At 40.9% G+C, this 26,708-nt stretch overlaps 2 protein-coding genes and 1 pseudogene across 2 annotated transcripts; all 3 read left to right on the forward strand.

The window, feature by feature from the left end:
• Positions 1–11,669: 11,669 nt before the first annotated feature.
• On the forward strand, positions 11,670–13,971 carry LOC127661931 (uncharacterized). Its single transcript, XM_052152896.1, has 4 exons — positions 11,670–12,048; positions 12,180–12,392; positions 12,676–12,791; positions 13,824–13,971. Exons 1-3 carry the CDS (start codon positions 11,706–11,708, stop codon positions 12,789–12,791), a joined length of 672 nt encoding a protein of 223 aa, XP_052008856.1. The 5' UTR covers positions 11,670–11,705; the 3' UTR covers positions 13,824–13,971.
• Positions 13,406–14,659, forward strand: LOC127661493 (uncharacterized; annotated as a pseudogene).
• A 120-nt stretch (positions 14,660–14,779) lies between these two features.
• On the forward strand, positions 14,780–22,637 carry LOC127661928 (uncharacterized). Its single transcript, XM_052152892.1, has 5 exons — positions 14,780–15,716; positions 17,082–17,291; positions 19,816–20,822; positions 20,966–21,121; positions 21,381–22,637. The coding sequence occupies exons 3-5, from the start codon at positions 19,818–19,820 to the stop codon at positions 21,768–21,770; spliced, it is 1,551 nt and encodes a 516-aa protein (XP_052008852.1). The 5' UTR covers positions 14,780–15,716; positions 17,082–17,291; positions 19,816–19,817; the 3' UTR covers positions 21,771–22,637.
• Positions 22,638–26,708: the final 4,071 nt, after the last annotated feature.

Here is a 26,708-nt window from a genome sequence, read left to right on the forward strand (position 1 = left end):
GCACGCTCGTTGGTGAGGCGCGCTGTCATCTAACTCAATACTGAGAAAAGAGATGCTCTGACCTTGCGAGCTTGCTCTTTTCTCAGGTGCCCCAAAGGGCTGAGGTGCCTGAGCACCAGGTCTCTGTGCGCACACAACATGTCCCGCAAGTGAGCTAGGATTAGCCAGTCATTGAGATAGTTGAGGATGCCCACTTCCCTTAACGGGGCAAGGGAAACGAAAGGGTCTGTATTGAGGAAGAATCGAGACATAGATGTACGAGTCCTTCAGGTCTACCGGCACGAACCAATCCTGATGTAGGACGCTCGCTAAAATTAATTTCTCCATCAGTATCTTGAACGGGAGTCTGTACAGAGCCCGGTTCAGAACTCGCAGGTCCAAGACTGGCCTCAACCCGCCACCTTTTTGGGTACGATGAAGTAGGGGCAGTAAAACCCCTTCCTCATCTCGGCTGGAGGGACAGGCTCTATCGTGTCCTTCGTGTGAAGCGGACGCCGTAAAACCTGGATGAGTGCCTGGTGAACTGAATCACATAGCCGAGTCGGACGGTCCTTGAGGAGTGCAAGCCACGCCCCCAAGCTCCGTGCAAGAGGGACCAAAGGAACTAGCACGTAGGATGTACCACCTGGTGGGGCCTCACGACAGGGTGGAGGTGATGAGTCTACGAACATCAAAGCACTTACCTGGCTCCTTGTGACCACTCCCGGAACAGCCTGGGACAGTGGAGGAAGATATTTGTCCTCGTAGCCCGTGGAGACGCTCATATCGGGGGCGGGTTTGTGCCACGGCTGGAAGCGGGAAGCCCGGTTCCGGGGTGCTGTACCTGCCAAAGAGAACCGGAGACCAGAAATAGGGCCTAGGAAATGAGGAAACTGTTCTTTTTTTGAGAATGTGGGTACCGCAGCCCATTGGGCATGCTGCAAAACAAAAGTTAAATAAAACAAAGGATTCTCCACCCGACTCTCCAGCAGGGGAGGGAGTTGTCTGCTTACTAGCTCCCATAGTGCAGTTTCCTGAGTCCTGGGGCTGCCTGTCTCAAAGCCTTCTTGGGGTTCTTGGTGGCCGGCCATGAGTCGGGTGGAGTCGGGGGCCTGTGGGTAGCTCCACGCCGAGGCCGGCCCTGAGGGGCAGGCTGTGGCGGAGCTGGTGTTGCCACCGCAAGGGGACGCCCAAGGCGACGAGCAGATGGAGTGCCGGAGTGCTCTGCCGAGGCTGGATACAGTAGGATATATGGCCTCCATCTGCTTTCTTACCGTTGAAAACTGCCGGGCGAAGTCTCCAATGGTGTCACCAAACAGCCCAACCTGGGAGATGGGGGCGTCAAGGAAACAAACCTTGTCAGCCTCTCGCGACTCAACAAGGTTAAGCCAAAGGTGGCTGTAACGTAGTTTGATGGAAAGGAGGAGGCGAGAACCGGCTTGACAATATAAATTATATTTTAATTATAAACTGAAACAAAAGACAAAAACACACACATGACTGACATGTTCGTAAACTATCTCTCTCTCCCGCACTATCCTCCGCAGTCGGCTTTTATCCATCTCTGAGGCTTATTTAGCCTGATAAAGGACCGGGTGTGTAGAATCACGACCCGGTCCCGCCCTCCGCCCTGCCACATTCCTCCCTCGTTCTCTCAGGCTGGAGAGCCCCCGGCATGACGTACACCCGCCCCCATTTCCCTGGGGAGGGGCGTGCCTTTTGCCCCGTCTGCCTAATTCAAGCTGATAGAAGAGCAACTTTGCCTGAAATAACCACTCGTTACAACCGAGGTATGCAGCAAAGCATTTGTGAAGCCACAACACACACAACCTTGAGGCGGATGGGCTACAACAGCAGAAGACCCCACCGGGTACCACTCATCTCCACTACAAATAGGAAAAAGAGGCTACAATTTGCAAGAGCTCACCAAAATTGGACAGTTGAAGACTGGAAAAATGTTGCCTGGTCTGATGAGTCTTGATTTCTGTTGAGACATTCAGATGGTAGAGTCAGAATTTGGTGTAAACAGAATGAGAACATGGATCCATCATGCCTTGTTACCACTGTGCAGGCTGGTGGTGGTGGTGTAATGTGTGGGGGATGTTTTTTTGGCACACTTTAGGCCCCTTAGTGCCAATTGGGCATCGTTTAAATGCCACGGCCTACCTGAGCATTGTTTCTGACCATGTCCATCCCTTTATGGCCACCATGTACCCATCCTCTGATGGCTACTTCCAGCAGGATAATGCACCATGTCACAAAGCTCGAATCATTTCAAATTGGTTTCTTGAACATGACAACGAGTTCACTGTACTAAAATGGCCCCCACAGTCACCAGATCTCAACCCAATAGAGCATCTTTGGGATATGGTGGAACGGGAGCTTTGTGCCCTGGATGTGCATCTCACAAATCTCGATCAACTGCAAGATGCTATCCTATCAATATGGGCCAACATTTCTAAAGAATGCTTTCAGCACCTTGTTGAATCAATGCCACGTAGAATTAAGGCAGTTCTGAAAGCGAAAGGGGGTCAAACACAATAATCCTTTAGGTGAGTGTATATATATATATATATATATATACACATACACACTGTTATGTCATGTAATCTTTAACTGAAGATATTGTTGAGGCCAAAAATTTACATACTGTACACATAGGCTACAGATATTCAACCTTTTTTTTTCCTTTTTTACAATTCTACACATTTCATGTTACCATACATTTCCTTTGTTAGGTCAATTAGAGTCTTCATTTCAAAATAATAGCTACAGAGACAGATTTATTTCAGCTTTTATTTACTATATCAGATTTTCAGTGGGTCCAATCCACAACAAATTACTAATTATTTCTAAAAAAAAATATAAGATTAATTTATTATTTACTTAATTGAAAAATAATAACATCACTAATTACTTTCTAAAACACTTTTCCACTCAAGGAATTAAACATTATGTCTATATTTTTTGTTGTTCATTGTTACACTCATAATACACTCAGCACCTCAGATTTCTCCTTCACAATGACTCATTACTAGGCCATAATTCATATATTCTACATAAATAATATATAAGAGTTAGGTTACACTTTATATTATGTGTCTTTAACTACTCTGTACTTAAGCATTTGATACAATGTACTTATTATCTACATACTTGTTGTTGCATTGTATTTCTATTAAAGTACTTGCATTTAATTACATTTGTAGTTACAATGTTAACCTTAGCCTAACCCAACCCTTACCCTAAAACCCCTAACCCTACCTGAACCTCAACCTCAGTAGCAGCAAATGTGAATCTTGTGAGAATTTTGCAGAAAATCATGTAGTTACACAGTAAATACATTGAATTAAATGGATTTTAATGTAAAGACTTAGTAGTTAAAGACATCTAATATAAAGTGTGAGCTAAGCATAACCCTATAATGTACTTAAAAGTAATTACTTTAATTAAAGTAAGTAATTGTAATCTGATTACAATAATTTACAAAAAAGGACTAAAAAGTCATTTGATTACAGTAACTACACCCAACTACACCCTGGTTTACACCCCACACTGATAATAATGTACAATAAATGGCTAGTCTGCTCTGTGGAAATTATGTTCTCGATTACAAATATTATATAGCTACTAAACCAGTCAGCTGTGAGCAAAAGGATATCTCTGTTGCAATAAGTTAACTACCTCCATATCTCTCACTCCAATTTGAAGTGCACTTTAAAGAATCAAATATAGAAATCCACAAAATTGGCTTTTAATGATAATTAGGCCTATATATTTGAGAGAAATTGATTTTTATACACTTTAAAAAATTCAAACTTTAAATACATTTTAATGGTTTTCACGATCATTTACCCACTCTTGCCATAAACTATCTATGAAAAATAAATCTATGAAATATCTAGTCACATGGATGAATAATCTGTCAATAATGGTGAGTTTTAAATATTAAGAGCTTAATCACTCCACATATATTATGTGTGGCTTTGCTCACCATGAACATACATTATTTCTTATGAATTTCAATAATAGCACACTGTACATATAATTATGTCATGTTGCTATAAAGAATGAACAATAGGTCTTATTAATGCATACCATCTTCTCATATTCCATGTGCTCACTTTTTAATTAGATTACGTTTTTAATTAAATATATTTTAAATACATTTTTAAGCTTTTAAAATTAATAAGCCTCTATGTTCTTGATTCGGTGGGTCAAACTAAAACCAATCCTGGAATCCTGAGTTTGTTCAAGAATCTTTGTAATAAATGGCACTGGTGGATCTCAGTCAGGTTTGTGGGCCTCCTTGCTCAGACACACATTTTCAGTTCAGTTAAAACATTTTCAGTGTGATTTATGTCAGAGCTTTGTGATGGCCACTCCAATACTTTCAGTTTGTAATCTTTATACCATTTTTAAGCCAACTTTGGAGGTATGCTTAGGCAGGGAACGTCTTGGGTTACTTAACTGTAACCCCTGTTCCCTGATAAAAGCGGAACGTGATGCTGCGCTGATTTAGCGCTTTGGGAACATCTGTTAGGTGTGACCAGATGTGAATACGTGTGCAAAACGTCAATGAAATTGCCAAATTTATAGCCTCCACCGGTGACATCATCAGGATGCACCGGTAAAGGGGCTATAAATAGATGCGCCACAGGTGCATTATCAGGTATTTTGTCTGAAGAACAGTTCTGGGGCATCTTCAGTGCGGCAATGAAGCGCAGCATCTCGTTCTGCTTTTATCAGGGAACAGGGGTTACAGTTAAAGTAACCCAAGACGTTCCCTATCAAAAAGATACACTTTGAGAGTGACCAGATGTATGGTCGAGAAAGGAACCTTAGGCAGGTAGACAGGGTGAGGGTGCAATATTGCTTTTGCCATTCCTGGGGCAAAATCTAAGCAGGATGGCAAGACGGACAGAGACTGTAGATCCCCAATTCTTTTTAGAGAAGTAATTGCCATAAGAAAAACCATCTTGAGAGTCAGAAGGTTATCAGACGCTGACTCGAGGGGGTCTGATCCAGACCCTCAAGGACTATTGCTAAGTCCCATAAAGGAATCCTGGTCCTAGCAGGAGGTTTCAAATTCATGGCTCCACGAACGATGTGAGCGAGCAGGGGATGTCTCCCCAAAGGCATCCCGTCAATCAAGGCGTGGCAAGCCGATAGAGCGGCCACGTAAACCCTGAGAGTGGTGGGGCATGTGCCTGCTGATAATTTTTCCTGCAGAAAGTCCAGAACTGAAGCAATCTGGCAGTTAACTGGATCTGCATTATGTGCACTGCACCGTCTTTCAAAGACAAACCATTTATTGGCATAACTTCTAGTAGAGGGAGCCCTAGCACTTAGAATGGTCTTGATAACTTCAGGTGAAAGCCCAGCGTCCCTCAGCTGGTACCCTTCAGGGGCCAAACATGAAGGTTCCACAGCCCTGTGCCTGGGACAGAAGGTTCCTCCTATCCAAAATCGGCCAAGGCGAGCCGAGGAGAGACATTATCTCCGAGAACCATACCCTGTTCGGCCAACGTGGTGTTATTAGTAAGAGGCAAGACCTTTGCTTGCAAACTATGGACAAGACTCCAGAGAGCAGAGAAACCGGAGGAAATGCATACAGGTGCATTCTGGGCCATGTATGTGCATTGTGTCCAGACCCAGGGGGGCTGGGTGACTCGGAAAGAAGGACATTGTCTGTTGGGAGGCAAAGAGGTCCACTTCCGCTCTGTAAAATCTCAACCAGATTTGTGCCACTACCTCGGGGTGGAGTTTCCACTCCCCGTCAGTATTCTCTGTCTGGACAGTAAATCCACTCCCACATTCAGGCATCCAGAGATATAAACTGCTCTGATTGACAGGAGCTTGTCCTGGCCCCAAAGGAGAATCTGCCGTGCCAATCTGTTGAGCTGGCGTGAATGTAGACCTCCTTGATTCTTTATGTACGAGACCACTGATGTGTTGTCCACCCGCACCAGGACATGGCAGCCTCTCAAATACTGGAGTAAGTATTTCAGAGCCTGAAATATCAGCCATCAACTCGAGGCAGTTGATGTGCCAATCGAGCTGATGAGCCTCCCATTCCCCTTGAGCTGGACGACCACTTAAGGGAGGTGTCTTTTGTTAGCATATTGCGACGGCAAGACGCACCTAGAGTGGGACCCAAAGAGAGGAGCCGGTGTCTGAACCACATAGAAAGGGAACGAAGCGTGTAAACCTTATCTGCCTTAGGGGACTGGCCCTTGGATGAAATCCCCTGGCTTTGAGCCACAACTGAAATGGTCTCATTTGCAGAAGGCCCAAAGGGATCACCTTGACCTAGCTTGACTTTTCTCAGGGTGTTCTGAATGGACACGATTTGAGCAGAGGACAATTGTGCCCGCATCATGATCGCATTCCATACAACCCCCAGATAGGTAATTTAAGACTGAGCAATTCAAGCCTTGAAGGTCTAAAATCGGACGCAACCCCCCACACTTCTTGGGAACCAGGAAGTATATGCTGTAGTAACCTGACTCTTTCTCTGGAAGGGGAACATGTTCTATGGCCCCTTTGACACACAGATTTTGCAGTTCGTTACACAGTAGACATGCTTGTTCCGGTTTCAGTGGAGACCACGGCATTGATACGCGGAGGACGGTGATCGAATTGAGTTCTGTAGTCCTTTTCTACTGTTTTTAGAAACCAAATAGAAACACCTGGCAGTAGCTTTCAAGCTGCCAGGTTCTCTGAGATGGGAATCAATTCTGACCTGTTCGGTAATTTCGGTAAATTGCGGTGTGGTCCATCTTAAATCCAAGGTTCAGACAATGGCTTATGAATTATCACATGTCTTATGGTTGGAGTTGGCATCAGTTCATCCTCTGAAGTCCATCATAATAGACTGAAGTGATGTTTGGCTGGCACCGGCTGCATTTAGTCATCATCATTCAGCGACACGTAGCAGTGGAGTCCAACACGAAGCAGGAATGGAGCTGGATCCAGCCGGTTCTGGTGGCCTCAGGATAGGAGTCCCAAGGTTGAGACAGGGAAACAAATAAAATAATTTAAGCATAGATGCCATTCAATTTATTGCAGAGATATAAATCATGATCAATGTTTCTGGTTTTTGGATCCGGCAGACTAAACTAAAGCAGCCTAACTGTTGGTTGGAGAATAAATTAGGTGTACGCCTGGCTAAATAGATGAGTCCTTATTCTAGACTTAAACTGAGGGAGTGTGTCTGCATCTCGAACAGTGTTAGGGAGAATATTCCATAATTTAGGAGCCAAATATGAAAATGATCTATCTCCTTTTGTGGATTTTGATATTCTAGGAACTATTAACAAGCCAGAATTTTGTGATCGTAATGAACGTGATGTAATATAGCGTGGTAGAAGGTCACTTAAGTACTGCAGAGCTAGACCATTCAAAGCTTTGTACGTAGTTAACAGAATTTTAAAATTAATACGAAATGTAACAGGTAGCCAATGTAACAATGATAAAATGGGGCTAATATGATCATATTTCTTGGTTCTCATTAGCACTCTGGCTGCTGCATTTTGAACCAATTGAAGTTTATTTATTGATCTTGCTGGACCTCCTCCCAGTAATGCATTACAATAATCTAGTATTGAGGTCATGAATGCATGAATTCGTTTTTTTGGCATCAGCAACAGAGAGCATGTGCAGTAATTTATTTCTTAGGTGGAAGAATGCTGTTCTACAAACATTGGTCATTTGATTTTCAAAGGACAGATTGGTATCAAATATAACACCTACGTTCTTCGCTGTAGAGTTTTTTGGTCCAATAATTAGTACCTCTGTTTTGTCAGAATTGAGTAATAGGACATTTCTGGCCATCCAATCTTTTATTTCATTGATACACTCTGCTAATTTGGAGAATTGTGAAATCTCATCAGGTTTTGAAGAAATATAAAATTGTGTATCCTGTAGATAGATCGCAGGAGAAGCGATCTATCTACAGGAGTCTGCAGTTGTATGTAAGTGTGTTTATTTCATTGTTTTTAACGTTGTTATAGTGGTATTCATTGCTAGATCAGGTGCTGTTTGTTTACTGTCTTTAACGCGGGTCGCTTAGACGTGTGTTTGGTGTGTGCGCGCTATATTTGTGTTGACTTGTCCCATAGTATTCGCTGATAGAATTGCTAGACTTGTTTAAACTTGTCACGTAGGATTCGTTGCTAGATTTGCTTAGACTTCGGGTTGGTTATCCTGTGTGTGTGTTAAACTTTCGTCGTTTTAGTGTCTGCAAACAGTGCTTCACTGGTTTCAGAGTATTATTTATTGCTAAGTGCAGCATAATTTATTTGCGCTGTACAGAAGTTGCGTTTGTTCCCGCGCAACCCTGAGTTTCGGTTTCGGGTGACCACGTGACTAGCTTTGTTGTGATAAGTAGCATTAAGGCGTGGCCAGCGCCAGGTAAACTATTTAAACTGTTAGAAACATAGTCATTCAGGAGAAGCGATCTATCTACAGGAGTCTGCAGTTGTATGTAAGTGTGTTTATTTCATTGTTTTTAACGTTGTTATAGTGGTATTCATTGCTAGATCAGGTGCTGTTTGTTTACTGTCTTTAACGCGGGTCGCTTAGACGTGTGTTTGGTGTGTGCGCGCTATATTTGTGTTGACTTGTCCCATAGTATTCGCTGATAGAATTGCTAGACTTGTTTAAACTTGTCACGTAGGATTCGTTGCTAGATTTGCTTAGACTTCGGGTTGGTTATCCTGTGTGTGTGTAAAACTTTCGTCGTTTTAGTGTCTGCAAACAGTGCTTCACTGGTTTCAGAGTATTATTTATTGCTAAGTGCAGCATAATTTATTTGCGCTGTACAGAAGTTGCGTTTGTTCCCGCGCAACCCTGAGTTTCGGTTTCGGGTGACCACGTGACTAGCTTTGTTGTGATAAGTAGCATTAAGGCGTGGCCAGCGCCAGGTAAACTATTTAAACTGTTAGAAACATAGTCATTCAGGAGAAGCGATCTATCTACAGGAGTCTGCAGTTGTATGTAAGTGTGTTTATTTCATTGTTTTTAACGTTGTTATAGTGGTATTCATTGCTAGATCAGGTGCTGTTTGTTTACTGTCTTTAACGCGGGTCGCTTAGACGTGTGTTTGGTGTGTGCGCGCTATATTTGTGTTGACTTGTCCCATAGTATTCGCTGATAGAATTGCTAGACTTGTTTAAACTTGTCACGTAGGATTCGTTGCTAGATTTGCTTAGACTTCGGGTTGGTTATCCTGTGTGTGTGTAAAACTTTCGTCGTTTTAGTGTCTGCAAACAGTGCTTCACTGGTTTCAGAGTATTATTTATTGCTAAGTGCAGCATAATTTATTTGCGCTGTACAGAAGTTGCGTTTGTTCCCGCGCAACCCTGAGTTTCGGTTTCGGGTGACCACGTGACTAGCTTTGTTGTGATAAGTAGCATTAAGGCGTGGCCAGCGCCAGGTAAACTATTTAAACTGTTAGAAACATAGTCATTCAGGAGAAGCGATCTATCTACAGGAGTCTGCAGTTGTATGTAAGTGTGTTTATTTCATTGTTTTTAACGTTGTTATAGTGGTATTCATTGCTAGATCAGGTGCTGTTTGTTTACTGTCTTTAACGCGGGTCGCTTAGACGTGTGTTTGGTGTGTGCGCGCTATATTTGTGTTGACTTGTCCCATAGTATTCGCTGATAGAATTGCTAGACTTGTTTAAACTTGTCACGTAGGATTCGTTGCTAGATTTGCTTAGACTTCGGGTTGGTTATCCTGTGTGTGTGTAAAACTTTCGTCGTTTTAGTGTCTGCAAACAGTGCTTCACTGGTTTCAGAGTATTATTTATTGCTAAGTGCAGCATAATTTATTTGCGCTGTACAGAAGTTGCGTTTGTTCCCGCGCAACCCTGAGTTTCGGTTTCGGGTGACCACGTGACTAGCTTTGTTGTGATAAGTAGCATTAAGGCGTGGCCAGCGCCAGGTAAACTATTTAAACTGTTAGAAACATAGTCATTCAGGAGAAGCGATCTATCTACAGGAGTCTGCAGTTGTATGTAAGTGTGTTTATTTCATTGTTTTTAACGTTGTTATAGTGGTATTCATTGCTAGATCAGGTGCTGTTTGTTTACTGTCTTTAACGCGGGTCGCTTAGACGTGTGTTTGGTGTGTGCGCGCTATATTTGTGTTGACTTGTCCCATAGTATTCGCTGATAGAATTGCTAGACTTGTTTAAACTTGTCACGTAGGATTCGTTGCTAGATTTGCTTAGACTTCGGGTTGGTTATCCTGTGTGTGTGTAAAACTTTCGTCGTTTTAGTGTCTGCAAACAGTGCTTCACTGGTTTCAGAGTATTATTTATTGCTAAGTGCAGCATAATTTATTTGCGCTGTACAGAAGTTGCGTTTGTTCCCGCGCAACCCTGAGTTTCGGTTTCGGGTGACCACGTGACTAGCTTTGTTGTGATAAGTAGCATTAAGGCGTGGCCAGCGCCAGGTAAACTATTTAAACTGTTAGAAACATAGTCATTCAGGAGAAGCGATCTATCTACAGGAGTCTGCAGTTGTATGTAAGTGTGTTTATTTCATTGTTTTTAACGTTGTTATAGTGGTATTCATTGCTAGATCAGGTGCTGTTTGTTTACTGTCTTTAACGCGGGTCGCTTAGACGTGTGTTTGGTGTGTGCGCGCTATATTTGTGTTGACTTGTCCCATAGTATTCGCTGATAGAATTGCTAGACTTGTTTAAACTTGTCACGTAGGATTCGTTGCTAGATTTGCTTAGACTTCGGGTTGGTTATCCTGTGTGTGTGTAAAACTTTCGTCGTTTTAGTGTCTGCAAACAGTGCTTCACTGGTTTCAGAGTATTATTTATTGCTAAGTGCAGCATAATTTATTTGCGCTGTACAGAAGTTGCGTTTGTTCCCGCGCAACCCTGAGTTTCGGTTTCGGGTGACCACGTGACTAGCTTTGTTGTGATAAGTAGCATTAAGGCGTGGCCAGCGCCAGGTAAACTATTTAAACTGTTAGAAACATAGTCATTCAGGAGAAGCGATCTATCTACAGGAGTCTGCAGTTGTATGTAAGTGTGTTTATTTCATTGTTTTTAACGTTGTTATAGTGGTATTCATTGCTAGATCAGGTGCTGTTTGTTTACTGTCTTTAACGCGGGTCGCTTAGACGTGTGTTTGGTGTGTCGCGCTATATTTGTGTTGACTTGTCCCATAGTATTCGCTGATAGAATTGCTAGACTTGTTTAAACTTGTCACGTAGGATTCGTTGCTAGATTTGCTTAGACTTCGGGTTGGTTATCCTGTGTGTGTGTAAAACTTTCGTCGTTTTAGTGTCTGCAAACAGTGCTTCACTGGTTTCAGAGTATTATTTATTGCTAAGTGCAGCATAATTTATTTGCGCTGTACAGAAGTTGCGTTTGTTCCCGCGCAACCCTGAGTTTCGGTTTCGGGTGACCACGTGACTAGCTTTGTTGTGATAAGTAGCATTAAGGCGTGGCTGCTTTTTTCCACTGAACGGCTCGTAAAAGTTGTTATTTATTGGACTTAATGCTGACGCTGAAGCGGCAGCGAAGTGGTGGCCCTCGTGTGAAGCCCTCCTTGTGTGAAGACCTACTTGGGTAAAGACCAGCGAGTCTACCTGTGCGAGTCCACCGAGCAAGGACACCGACAAGGCACTACTCACCAAAGCACTTAAGTATTTTTCTATTCTATCTCTTTTATTATTTTACTTATACATACATACTAACATGTCTAGTTCACTAATAACACATGCCTTCAAGCACATCCCTGTTATCTGTTGTAGACCGTTCACAAGATACAGATGCAAGACAAAACGCAACCCACACAACCTACGGCCGCTTTGCACTTCAACACCTGCTCCACTCTCGTTCTCAGTGGGACTCTGGAACTGCCAGTCTGCTGTGAACAAAGCTGCCTTCATTCCGGCTTTCGCCACGCAGTCCACCCTCAGCATCCTGGCACTGACAGAGACATGGATACGTCCTGAGGATACAGCAACACCTGCTGCTCTCTCTAACAACTTCTCCTTCTCCCACACCCCTCGACATACTGGTAGGGGTGGGGGAACAGGTTTGCTCATTCATAATAACTGGACTTTTTCACCACATGCTTCACTATGTAACAATACATCTTTTGAATTCCATGCCATTACTACAATGCAACCCACAAAAATACATGTTGTTGTCATCTATCGCCCCCAGGTCAGCTGACAAGCTTTCTTGAGGAATTGGATGTCCTGCTGTCCTCCTTGCCAGAGGATGGCAGGCCACTTGTGGTTCTTGGTGATTTCAACATACACCAGGACAAACCCCAGGCCATTGAACTGAATACTCTTCTGGCCTCATTTGACTTGGAAAGACTACACACCACAGCAACTCACAGGTCGGGCAACCAGCTGGACCTCATTTTTACACGTAACTGTACCACCTCTAATATTCTTGTTACACCTTTACATGTTTCTGATCACTACTTTGTTCAATTCAACATGATTCTCCCATCCATTGTAAAACCGACCCCACCTTTGGTTTCCTTTCGCCGTAACCTCCGTTCCCTCTCACCCTCTCGCCTTTCCACTGATGTCTCTGCCTCTCTTCCCACAATAAATGTATTTTCCATGCTTGATGTGAACACTGCCACAGACACACTTAGCTCTACTTTAACAACCTGTCTAGACAACATCTGTCCTCTCTCCTCTAGACCAGCACGGACTACACCACCCAGCCCCTGGCTGTCTGACATCCTTCGTGAACATCGGACTGTTCTCAGGGCAGCTGAGAGGAGATGGCGGAAATCTAAAGATCCAGCTGATCTAGGTAAATATCAGCTTCTGCTCGCAACTTTTTCAAATAACGTTAAAACTGCAAAAACTTCATATTACCAGACCAAAATCAACAGCACCACAGACACTCGTAGCTTGTTTAGAACATTTAACACACTTCTCTGCCCTCCCCTCCACCACCTGACACATCACTGACAGCAGATATATTCGCCACATTTTTTACTGATAAGGTTACAGCCATCAGCAATACATTCACAGCACCACACCCTGTCAAACACCTGGCTCCTGTATGCAACCCTTCTTTCACTATGTTCTCTCCTTTAACTGACACTGAGGTCTCTAAACTCCTCCTCTCCAACCACCCCACAACCTGTTCCCTTGACCCCATTCCATCACACCTTCTCCAGGCCATCTCTCCGTCCATCCTACCGGCACTTACACACATAATTAACACATCTCTTCTTGCAGGCACTTTTCCCACTACATTTAAGCAGGCTCGAGTAACCCCACTGCTGAAAAAACCTGCACTTAACCCCACACAGATAGAACACTACAGACCAGTCTCTCTCATCCCATTCATGGCAAAAACACTTGAAAGGGCAGTTTTCAATCAGATCTCCGCCTATCTCTCACAGAACAAGCTGCTGGATGACAATCAGTCGGGCTTCAAAAGTGGACACTCCACTGAGACTGCCCTGCTGTCTGTCATCGAGTCGCTGAGACTGGCGAGAGCTGAATCGAGATCATCCGTTCTGATTTTGCTGGACCTTTCTGCTGCCTTTGACACAGTCAACCATCAGATCCTACTCTCCACCCTCTCTAAACTGGGTATCACTGGAACTGTGCTTGACTGGTTCAACTCTTATCTCTCAGAAAGGTCCTTTGAGGTAGCATGGAGAGGGAAGTATCCAAGCCACACCAGTTACTTACTGGGGTACCTCAGGGATCAGTGCTTGGGCCACTTCTCTTCTCCATATACACAACATCACTGGGACCCATCATCCAGTCACATGGTTTCTCTTACCACTGCTACGCTGATGACACGCAACTCTACTTGTCTTTCCAGCCCAACGACACCACAGTGACCGTTCGAATCGCTGCCTGTCTGGCAGACATCTCGGCCTGGATGAAGGAACACCACCTTCAACTCAACCCTGCCAAGACAGAACTCCTTGTCTTTCCAGCCAACCCTGCTGTTGAACACAACATCACCGTGCAGCTGGGTCCAACTACAGTTTCGCCTTCCAAAACGGTCAGAAATCTAGGGGTAACCATTGATGATGAGCTAAATTTCACAGACCACATTTCAAAACTGCAAGATCTTGTAGATTTACACTCTACAATATCAGGAAGATAAGACCCTTCCTCTCTGTACATGCCACACAACTGCTCGTTCAGTCCCTTGTCATAACTAGACTGGACTACTGTAATGCTCTCATTGCAGGCCTTCCTGCATGTGCTATTAGACCTCTCCAAATGATCCAGAATGCAGCAGCACGTCTGGTCTTTAATGAACCTAAGAGAGCACATGTTACACCACTCTTTGTCTCTCTCCACTGGCTGCCGGTTCATGCACGTATTAAATTCAAGGCCCTGATGCTGGCATATAAAACAGTCACTGGGTCTGCTCCAGCATACCTAAAAACATTTATGCAGAGCTACGTTCCCACCAGAAGCCTGCGGTCGGCTAAGGAACGTCGCCTTGTCGTACCAAAACAAAGAGGCACCAAAACACTTTCCCGGACTTTCAGTTTCATCATACCACGGTGGTGGAATGACCTTTCCAACTCAATCCGGGAAGCTAACTCACTCTCTATCTTCAAAAAACGGCTAAAAACACATCTTTTCCAAAAGCACTTAACCGGTCAATAATAATAAAAAAAAAAAAAAAAAAAAAAAAAATATATATATTTACATTTCTTGTTGCACTTAAATCTGTTTTGTATACTATTATGATGATAGTAAAACTTTGTAATATGGCACTTTTTGTACCACTGTCTCCCTAAGATGATTCGCTGATGTTCTTCCTCTTTTGTAAGTCGCTTTGGATAAAAGCGTCTGCCAAATGAATAAATGTAAATGTAAATGTAAATGTAAATGTGTATCGTCGGCATAGCAGAGGAAACTTATTCCACGATTCCTGATAATATCTCCTTGGAGAAGCATATACAAGGAGAAAAGCAGAGGCTCTAAAACTGATCCCTGTGGCACTCCATATTTTACTTTTGTTTGGTTTGACAATTTCTCATTTACATAGACAAAGTGGTAGCGGTCTGCTAAACATGACCTAAACCATGCTAATAATTCTCAACATAATTCTCTAGCCTATTCAAGAGAATGTTATGATCTATTGTGACGAATGCACCACTAAGATCTAACAGCACTAGAAGAGAAATGCAGCTGTGATCAGATGATAAGAGCAAGTCATTTTTAACTCTGATAAGTATAGTCTCTGTACTGTGATGAGGCCTAAATCCTGATTGAAATTCTTCATATATACTATATCTCTATAGAAATTAACATATTTGGGAAGATACTACTTTTTCTAGTGTTTTCAACATAAACGGGAGATTTGAAATCGGTCTACACTGTAAAAAGTCGTTCAGTGCTATTGTCCATATGACTTAATTTTAAAAACTATATTTATTCCAATACATTTATTTATTTTTCTTTCTTTGATTTTTGAGTTATCAAAAAGTAAAAAGTGTGAATATTTTCGTAACTTAATATTTTCTATAATAAAATTAATTTCATTGGACTTCACCATAAATTGATTTTACAAAACTTATTTTAAAAGTTTTTATTGGACGTGTCAGACGTAAAAAGATACGACCCGCCCACCTGCAGCAACGGAAGAACAAGCCCGGGCAAATCCTTCACTCTCGTCTGTTCCAGAAGTTTATTCGAAGTCGAACTGGGTTTTCCACAGAGACGATCATTTATACTTCCCGTACCTCATGTAAGTAAATCTTTGTATTGTTAAAAGTTAGATTTTAGCTTAATTAACGTGTTTGTGTTGCGCAATCTGCAAAGGCATCACTCTGTTAACTGCAAACTTTTACGCCCGCCAACTTCGAATGTGCTCCATCTCAAACAGTTTGTTAACTTGAGCCACATAACGTTACTGTATAAATCTACGTGTGTGCGTTGTATAATTAATGTTGTCTTTGTGTGATAGTTTAATGTTTCAGAGGTGTTTTTGTAATTTCTTCAAAATCACGTGGCTTAAGGCCTTTGCACACTAAGTCCGAAATGTTCGTATGCGTTTTTTCGTATTCGTGATTCGGTGGCTCTGAATTGTCAAAACACCATTCAAACTGGTTGCTACGGATGTGAAAAACGCAGAAAATCGAACCCGATCCGATTTTTTTTTTTATTACGGACGAAAGTTTCGTATTCAGTGTGCAAGCGTGATTGACATAACGTGAGGTCGAATTTTTTTTTTAACGTGGGAAAATTTTGGATACGAATTTCGGACTCAGTGTGCAATGGCCTTTAGACATAGTTTGACAGTGGACTCACAGACACACACGAAACCACAGCTAGCTTAGTGATTATCGTCGGTTGGAAATGTATGTGCCAGAGCAGCAGTTACTTTGTCACAATCTAACCCAAACCACATTGATGGAGCAGACATTTGCCACGAGCGTGGGCACTGTTAGCTTGTGTGGATCAGTACATAGCCCGATATACACCTACACCTCAACGGTGGTGCTCCAGGTGCAGGCACATTTCTCCTCATCCAGCATGCTTCACACGTGTTTGTCCTAACATGAAGCTTTGTATTTGTCGGTCGCACTGTGGCACATTCACACATCTCGGACCTACACACTTTGCAGTCATTCCAGTTGTTCCACTAATATTTCGGTAAGAGAGGCCACATCGGTCGTAACAAGTTACAAGTCATTTATCTAACCATCACAATTAGTCCAAAGTTGTTTAATTATGTTAAAGCATAGTTCCTCTTTCACAACAGTGTACTCTATGCATAACTCGTAACCCAAATTTCATATTTTTATTGCTCTGTAATTATTGGGTAATTATTGGGTTTTGAGTAGTATATTTGTATTAACATCCCTCCTCCAAATATTGTAATTAGTTAACTGCCTATAGGTGCTGTATGATGATATCATCACAAAAAGTCAGTGGGGTTTTTACATGATGTTTCAGATTATTTTCTAAAAAAGTTATGCGATGAACTAAAGTTAATAATTTGTCTTGTTCAGCAGGATAATCTTAACTTGTATTTTTTAAAGGGCTTTCATCAGGCTTGTATTCGAAAGATGTAGAGGTAACTAACTTTTTTTTTTCTCCCTATTTACAGATGGAATGGCACTGTAAATTGTGCAGCACTGTGGTACCAGGAAAGAGCGACATTTTAAAGCATTATAGACTGCATCATAGAACCTTTGGACACAGCCATGCCTTGCCTTGTATTCATATAGATTGCCCATGTTCATTTAAATCCTGGAGTTCCTTACGCTCTCACCTCTCAAGATACCACCCAGAAGCTAAATCCTTTAACTCACCACAAGTAAGTCTTTCATTTACCTGCCCTTTGTGTCAAAACCCTGAATTTCACAATGAAAAGGGTTTTTTTGAACACATAGGTCATCATCTCAAGAATAACGAGACTGTTAAGTGTGTTTTCATAGGATGTGATCACCAAACAAACGTGTATGGGACGTTTGCAACACACAAACACAGGAAGCATACTCCACATACATCACATGAATTCAAACCAGGGATTATCTCTGGGTTACCAGAGGAAGCACTTGATTTTGAATCCGCTGAAGAGGATGAGGTCCACAATGATGCTAATCATGAAGGCAGTAGCAGTAATGCAAACTATGCAGAGGAAGATGGAAGCAATGTAGTTGTAGAGTATATAGCATCCCTCTTGTTGAAATTAGAGAGTGTTCATAATGTTTCAGTTCGGTGCATTGATGAATTGGTTGATGATCTTCACTTCATAGCAAATTCTGCATGCATATCTTCAGTTAAAAGTATAATTGTTTCACATTTTATGAAAAATAACCAAACCATTGATGACACGATTGTTACATCTTTGGTGGAAGAATTGTGCAATTCCAATCCCTAAGCACAGCACTCAGTAGTGCTGGTCCTCTATCCTCATCGTTCAAGAGACAGAAGTATTATAAAGAAAAATTCGAAGTTGTTGAGCCTGTTGAGTATATTCTTGAACCAAATGAGAAGAGAAGTTTCCAGTATATCCCAATTCTTAAATCTTTGATTCACATTTTGGATAAAGAAGATTTTAGAGAAAAAGTTCTGAGTAAAGAAAAGGACAAGTCATCTACTAAATATGAATCGCATCAAGACAGTACAATATATAAAGATAATTCTTTTTATTCTGAAGAACTAAGAATTACGCTTGTACTGTACATTGATGACTTCGAAATTTGCAATCCACTGGGAACTTCAAGAAAGAAGCATAAGATTACAGCTGTGTACTGGGTGTTTGGCAACATCCCACACTCATCTCGGTCAACTCTGAGCTCTTTGTACTTGGCCCTTTTATGTAAAGCAGTGGACATCAAAAGATTTGGCTATGAGGAAGTGCTTGCCCCTTTGTTAAAAGACATTGCTATCTTGGAGCGTGATGGCATCTACATTTCCTTGGTTGGACAAAATGTGAAAGGAAGTGTGTTTTGCGTTGCTGCAGACAATCTTGGGGCGCACTCAATTTGTGGATTAGTGGAAAATTTTTGTGGACCATTCATTTGCAGATTTTGTCTTGGACAGCGATCAGAATATCAGATAAAGGAGGTGAGGTCGGGTGCATTTCCTGCTCGCACCCAAGAAGCACATGCAGCTCATGTATTGACTGTCAAAGAAAACCCTGCCTTGACACATTGTTTTGGTGTTAAAAAGGCTTGCCCACTGACTGAAAATCTGAGCTACTTTCACTGTGTCACTGGCTATCCACCTGACATATTACATTACATTTTTGAAGGGATTGTTCCCTTGGAACTGGGTCTCTGCTTCAGTTTTTTCATTTCTAAGAAATATTTCACATTTAATGAACTTAACAGTGCTATTTCACAGTTTCCATATAAGTGGTCTGACAAAACTAACTCTCCTCATCCAGTCCCTGCTACCTTCTCCTCAAGAAAAAAGATTGGAGGAAACGCGCAAGAAAATTGGGCCCTCATACGACTGTTGCCATTCATTATTGGACACAAAATACATTTGAATGATCCAGCCTGGCTTCTCTTGATGTCTTTAAAAGACATTATTGAGCTTGTTGTGGGTCCAGTCCATAACGAGGAAAGCATTGCATATCTTGACTCAAAAATTTCTGAACACCGACACAGATTCCAGGAAGTGTTCCCTAATGAAGATTTAATCCCGAAGCACCATTTTTTAGAGCACTATCCTGCATTGATAAAAGCTTTTGGACCAGTGATAGCTTTCTGGACGATGCAGTTCGAAGCAAAGCACAGCCAGTTTAAACGGATTGTAAGGCATACTGGCAACTTCAAGAACATTCTCTTGTCCCTGGCTACAAAGCACCAGCTTATGATAAGCCACAACCTGCATTCCACAACAGTTTTACCTGCTCTTAGTGTTGTAAGAGTAACATCAGTTCCAGTGGATGTCCTACATGTAAATGTTCAGGAGTCAATCAGGCATATATCTCCTTCTCAGTCTCAAGTTCAGCTGGCTGACACAGTCACCTATCAGGGAACGAGGTACTCAAAAGGCATGATTGTGGCCTATGGTTCTACTGCAGGTCTTCCTGATTTTGCAGTGATTCTTCAAATTGCACTTATCGGGGAAAGAGTGTATTTTATTGTGAGAACACAGATATCCTGGTTTGATGAACACTATCGTGGATATTATCTGGAGAAGACAGACCACATAACTCTAGTTGAGCAACAACACCTTACTGATGTATGTCCTCTGTCTGCCTATATTGTTGCAGGAAAGCAAATGGTGACATTGAAGCGCCACATCTGTCTCCAGTGTTGAGTATTATTGTACCTCTCTCTCCAGTGTTGATTAACATAACTCTCTGTCTTTTGTCTTCCTAGACATGGAGCAAACTGTGAGATTCCGGGTCCTCATCGATCATGAAATCAAGAAACTCACTCTCAGCAGTGGCATACCCTCAACTGTGGACAAGTTGGTTGCAGCTGTCAAAGAACATTTTTCCATCCCCACAGATATAAGTCTTCAATACAAAGATGAAGAATTTGATGACTTCTTTACCCTAACATCTACCAATGAGCTGAAAGATAAATGCACACTTAAAGTTATGTATGCACCGCTGAATTTGACACTGACAGTTGTTCCCCAGGAAAGCACCCCTGATGCCTCTGATGTCAGCTCTTTATGTGAGAGTACGAGTCTCAGTGAGAACTCAGTGGATACCGTCATTCTGAGTCCCTCCCCCTCTGAAAGGCAGAGCCCATGGCCTGCTGTGTTTCCCATTCCAACCTTCTCACACAACACTGAACTGGTCTTAAGACAAGGAAACGAGATTTATTTAAGAGATGGCACCCCAATGACATCACCAAGTGTCAAATCAGACATCTTGGAGCGCCTGGCAGAGGCCATGTTTTCCTACACAGCTTACCACAATGATGCCCAGAGATGTGCAGTGGCAGAGGCACTAGTTGCAAAGCATCCCTGCTTAAAGGAGCCTGGATCTTTTAATGGAATTTATGGGTGGCAGCAAAACCTAAAGTATAAGTGTGGAAACTACCGGACAAAACGGAAAGCACTTGGAAGCCCTGAACTCATGATAAACTCACTGAGAAACAAGTCAAATGATGAGCAAAAAGCTGCTAAAAATGTAAAGAAACCAAAGAGGGCAGAGGTGAATTACTTGCCCTCACACCTACATGGTGAAACAGATGACACCCTTGAGAATCTAAGACTTGACCTAATTGCTGCCCATCAGACAAAGGACTCTGCCAGGAGCACAAATGATATGATGGCCAGGACATACAGCTGGAGAAGACAGGAAGTGGTTGCCAAGTCTCCTAGTGTGGCAGAATTTAAGGAAAGATGGCCTGCCCTCTTCGGACCATTCCAGGTCCGAAGAGTCTGACTTATCATTCAGATTTTGCTGACACTACTCACTTCTGAGAACTTTTTGGAAATTGTGATTTGGACATGGCATAGTAGACTAATCTTTAAACCCCCTTAAATAACAGTCAAACATTTGCTGTCTTACAGGTAAACGAGGAATTCCGAAGATGTACTGCGGTTCCCCTGGAAGCAACGTTTATGTCACAGCTAGACAAGCACACCCCAAAGCTCCTAGAGCTCTTTAGTGCCAAGGGAGGAGCAACTGGTCAACGCATCAATAACTTGTTGATGGAACTGATACAGGTGGGGCAAAAGTGGTTACAAAGTTAAAATGTACAATATTAATCAATTGAGTAGTTTGTTTTTGGTTATCTTGCTTCTCTGGGTGTTTTTTGTTAATTAGACAGTTTTTTTTCTTCTAAATAGTCTCAAGTGTTATTACTATTAATATATTTTAATGAATAAAAAAGAAACTAAAACAGACCTACAGTAATGATGGCATTACAGGGTTGGAGTGAATTTACCAACAAAATAATTTATTCATTATTGTTCTATTAACTAGGACCCAAGTGCCACTGCAGTGAAGAAGAGAGATGTCACTCTGAGATGCCTCTTTGAGTATATGGGAGAGAGTGGACAGGAGCTCATCTTTGATTACTGTGTAAGTATTGTTCACGAGGACCTGAAAATGAAGAATATGAGCATCTATGTCTGCCGTGAGCCAGATGCAGTAGGAATCATCATTGAGGGAATACCAGTCCTTACCAATCTGGGAAATCTGGCCAAAGCATGCTGCTTCCTGCTTGGGTTGACATATGCACTTAATCTTGAGTATCCATCCAAGCTTTCCAAAACATTTGAGGTGTTTCAAAGACTTTTTGTGGGACTTGACACGCTCCGCCCAAAACCAAGCCCGAAGTTCATGACCCTGAAAAACAAGCTCCTTGCCTAGGAACTCAGACATAACTCTGTCACTCTGCACTAGTGAACAGCTGTTTTCTTTGTCTGTTCAACATGGTTATACATCGGACATAACGTTGAATCTTTCAGGATATTGTTATGGTTTGTCCTTGTCATGTTTTATGCTATGCTGCAGGTCATACTTTCTGGTGTGAAAAAAAAAATGTTTTTATTTTATACACACAAAATAGACCTGCTGTGAAGCTGCACTTTAAAAACTGGTCAGTAGGTGAGATCAGTGAGTTTGACTAAAGATGTTTCAAAATATTCACACACACTGTGAAGGTATTATGCTAAGTTGAGGTCAGATGTTCATGTTTTTGACCTGTAATATTAGTGTTAAAATTTTTCAATATTATGTACACACACTGTACTGTAAAGGTGTTTTACAAACTTGAAATTTACAAGCTGAGGTCATGCTTTGTTTAATGCATGAAAACAGATGTTCTTGATTGTACTGTCCGGCTCATTGCTACCGTTTGAAAAAGGCATGTGAATTGTTACAAAATTGCCTGTTAACTTGATATTAAAATGTTTTAATATTATGTACACACAGTAAAAAACTATACTGTGAAGGTGTTCTTCTAACCTGCACTTTATAATCTGAGGTCATGCTTTACAGATTGTTATTGATAGTTAACACTGTCCAGCTCATTTTGAATATGGCTTGTGTATTTTTACAAAAGTGCCTGTTGACTTCATTTTAAAATGTTATAACATACGTTAAAAACTGTACTTTGAAGGTGTTCCACACTAGTCTGCACTTTATTTGCTGAGGGCACATGTTATTGATTGTTTATACTGTGTCCAGCTCATTGCTACTGTTGTGGATATGGCAATGATTTAATAAATGTTGGAAATTGACATAATAGAAATTAATTACTTGAAGCTGTTTACACTTCCAAAACAAAGAAAGGGCAAATTGGTCAAAATTAATAAATCAGAGGATATTAACTAGTATTTATTCATTTAAATGTTACCTATTTTAATTAAGTCTAATGTGTATAATATGATAATATTTTTTACATTGATTGTATTCAATTTATTGGCTTTTTCTGAAAATGATACTTAATCTTTTCACATACGTTTAAATGCATATTATTAAGTTATCCTTACTCAAAATATCAGTTAGTTCACTAAACTTGAAAAAAGTAGTTGGAAAATGTTGTCTTAATTTTATTGAGTTAGATCCAAGTAACAGTTTTTACAGTGTATAATTGGCCAGTTCTCCAGGATCAAGTTGTGGCTTCTTAATAAGTGGTTTGAAAACTGCCGTAAAGTTTCTTGGGACATGTCCTAAGCATAGTGAGGAGTTAATAATATTAAGAAGAGGTTCTGAAATTACAGGAGATACCTCTTTTAAGAGCTTATTTGGAATTGGATCTAACAAACAGGTTGTGGCTTTTGATGTTTCGATAAGTTTTGTTAGCTCTTCATGACCTATGACAGGGAAGGATTGAAGTTGCACGTGAGGAAAATTATTAGACACAGGTGCTATGACAGATGATTGCATTATTCAAATTTTATTTCTGATTATTTCAATTTTATCTGTAAAGAAATTAATGGAGTCATTACTATTGGTGTTCCTTTAACTCAGAAATGTTTTAAACATCAAACGGAACATGAATTTTAGAGCTGTCAAACTATTCAAAGTTATAGATTTGATTACATGATGTGCTGATTGATTAATCAAATGTAATAAATTGCAATGATAATATTTTATAAATATAATAATTCAAATACATTATATTATTGCTGCAGACGAGTAAAGCATTGCTTAGACAAACATAGTTTGTCAATCTGTCAGAGGTTTCAGCGTCAAGCAGGCTTATTTTGGATGTGTTAAACTTCCGAAAAGTGCATTTCAAGACACTTGCATTTGGCTTATTCTCCTTCCAGTTGTATTTGAAAGAAAGAACGTGTCCTGCTGTGTGTGGCTCATTTTGTGCTTCTTGCTCTCTGTGGGTGTTTCTCAATGCTAAGAACTCAGAGAACGGACTTGCATTCTTATGAAGACCTGTCTTGCCGAGCTACCTTGGTAGAACAAACTCAGAAGGACAGGAAGACATAGAATGCATCTACTGCGAGCCTTGTGATGTGCTGTGATCTTCCTGTTGTGCAATTAAACATCACAGCACATTTGAATCCAGTGAGAGAACTACTGTTATCACACACCAATGACAGTATATAAAGCAAGAGTGCCCGCCCACTTATTCAGCTGTCTGGGTTCCAGATTTATTTTCCCATACATTTTTTCCCATAGCTTTTCTTTAAATGCTTCATAAAAGAGTTAAAAGCCATGAACCCAATTTACCAGCTCAGAGGTAAATCACATCATCACAAAGTTTGTTTTGAGGGCAAAAATTATTTGAAAATGGGACAAAAGTATAAGACTTTGTACTTAGTCTTTCATGAGGGCACTGATTACAATCCCATGAACCATTGCGAATTATGTTTTTGAATAAAAACATTATGGTAATATATAAAAATATTGATTGTAGGTTGTTGATTATAAGTATAGAACCAACGTTTATTGCAAAACATTCAGATATTTACAAATGTATAAATAGTTTAAGGGTGAAGAGACACTGACTCGATTACATCATTCACAGTGCGTCATGGGACTACGCAGTCGCTCTAAAGCACGTTTCGCAGGTTACGTTGGCTGCGGTTCTCTGACTGGTGAAGCTTTCTCTGCTGGACCATGTGTAATGTAGTTGTTCACTTTGAATTCCACTATCAACATAAGCATTTATACATTGAAGTTGAAATAACGCAGATACATAGCTTGAGTAGAAGCATATACCATCCATGAACAACCTCGGAGCTCAAGGTAGGTCTGTCTTTAAAGCTTTATAAATTGCCTTTGAAAATCAATTAGTCTATGGGATAAATGAATGGGATATTTACTTCTGGAACCAGACCATTGTGCTCTATTTTTATCATCACAACAGTGATGTTTTGCAGGACTGGTGACATGTTAAAAAAGTGTTCTTCAGAGTTGGTTAACACTCATTTCCTCCATGTGCTTATTACTTTATTAAAATGTTGCTCAATATTAATGACTATCATGAGCCATCAGACATTTGAGAGCTTACAGTGGGAAATTCTTGAGGGAAACAAAGATAAATGTCCTTCGTCTGCCACGGTAGTGCTGCTATGACTTCTGGGGCTTCAGTGGGATCTTTCCCAGAGATCTTCTATACATAAGATAACAACCTACTGTACACGCTTGTACCATAGGCGAGAGTGCAACAGTCAACTAACGTGTTATGACAGTAAGTTTGCAGATACCATACAAATGAATGGGGAGAGCCGTACACTGGCACCTACCTGTTGCAAAAATTTCAGTTTATTCTCTTATAAAACAGCAATTTTATCATTGTACACTCCACATATATTTTATTACAAAAGGATTGTTTGGTGTAAAACATGTTGAAGATTAATGGACAGGCTGTCAATTAATTAAGTGATCAACTGTTTCCTCAAAAAAGCTGTTTATTCAGCACACTGAAGCATCTCCTCAAAAGACAGTATTAAAAAAAAACGTCCTCATCTCGTCACCAATGTACCTCCCATTGAATGTCTATGGGACTGCCACATTATGCATTGCTATGCTAACCTTGTAGGCTTCCTTTGATACAAGGGCTCTGTTCTTGCCCAAAAGTCACCATCGATGCATCTTCAATATTCACCTGATCAAGAACACATCATGGTTATTTTATGCTTTCTATACTTGTGTTCTTGAGGAATGAAATTATACTTTGGCAATGAATGGTGACGTCCAACGTGTCCATGAGAATATAAGATTACATAATGATGCGTGTGTGCGGTTTGTTGCCTTTACAGCTGGAGCTGCTCTGATTGCCCCCTGCTGACTGGGAAAAGCAAATACATTAATGTAGTACTCCAAGCTTGCATTGCTAATATATTAGGACAATTCCTCATTAGGAAATTATTAATTAATAATTGCATTACTATTTTTAACTCATCATTTTTTATATAATTTATCGCACAGGAATATAGAGCTTTTTAGAGCTTGAGTGTGCAACAGCGAAACCACACTCTAATCTGCTTCAAAAGGTGGTCTGGGTGGTAGTTCATGTGTCACATTTATGTGTTTTGTTCTTGTTTTCATATCTTTTATTTTCTAGTTTAGTTCCTGTCATGCGATTTTCTATTCCCTCATGTGATCTTGTCACGTGTTTCCCCAGTTAATGTGTCTTGTTTTCATTGGTTCATTGATTGCTTTGTTATTAGTCTCGTCTTTTCATTGGTTATAGTTCATTTAGTCTTGTTATCTTGTATTTATTTCTGTCTGTTCAGGTATTGTGAAAGTAACTTTGTTGTTTTGCTCTAGTCAGGTTAGGTCAAGTCAAGTATAGTCAAGTCAAGTCAAGTTTATGTTCATGGTTCATGTTTATGTTTTGTTTAGTTCAAGTTCATAATTAGGGTTATTGGATTCCACGTATTGGATTCGTAAAATAAACTGCACTTGGGTTCATCTTCACACCATCGTCTCTTCGTCTGCCTGTTGCCAACATCGTTATATCATGTGACAGTTTAAACTTTAGTCAAAGCAAGTTATATCATTTTGTATCCAGAATTGTTATTTTCCAAATTTCCTTTACTATTAATCAGTGGACATTAATCACTGATTTTTATTGACATTTTAGTACACATTTTCTCTCTACAGAGAGAGGCTGATGCAAATAATTTATGAGTGTGCATTTCCATGCATATATTGTTGACGAATTAATAATTCATTCATAATAAGAGTTTTATGGACATTTCAAATGGGACCATGTATGATCAGCTCAACCAGAGATGGCCAGGATGCACTCGTCACTGTAATTTATCATGCCACCATATATAAACACCAATCTGTGAGGACTTTCAGATGACAGTTGAATTTGCAAATGCAGTGCAT

This window comes from Xyrauchen texanus, chromosome 21 (genome assembly GCF_025860055.1).
Source record: "Xyrauchen texanus isolate HMW12.3.18 chromosome 21, RBS_HiC_50CHRs, whole genome shotgun sequence".
Lineage (NCBI taxonomy): Eukaryota > Metazoa > Chordata > Actinopteri > Cypriniformes > Catostomidae > Xyrauchen > Xyrauchen texanus.

Coding starts and splice junctions, on each gene's coding strand:
- LOC127661931 (XM_052152896.1), top strand. CDS start 11,706: ATGTCTAGTTCACTAATAACACATGCCTTCAAGCACATCCCTGTTATC. Junction 12,049..12,179: donor TGGTAGGGGTGGGGGAACAG/GTTTGCTCATTC, acceptor TATCGCCCCCAG/GTCAGCTGACAAGCTTTCTT. Junction 12,393..12,675: donor GCTGGACCTCATTTTTACAC/GTAACTGTACCA, acceptor TCTCTCCTCTAG/ACCAGCACGGACTACACCAC.
- LOC127661928 (XM_052152892.1), top strand. CDS start 19,818: ATGGAGCAAACTGTGAGATTCCGGGTCCTCATCGATCATGAAATCAAG. Junction 20,823..20,965: donor CCCTCTTCGGACCATTCCAG/GTCCGAAGAGTC, acceptor GCTGTCTTACAG/GTAAACGAGGAATTCCGAAG. Junction 21,122..21,380: donor TGTTGATGGAACTGATACAG/GTGGGGCAAAAG, acceptor TCTATTAACTAG/GACCCAAGTGCCACTGCAGT.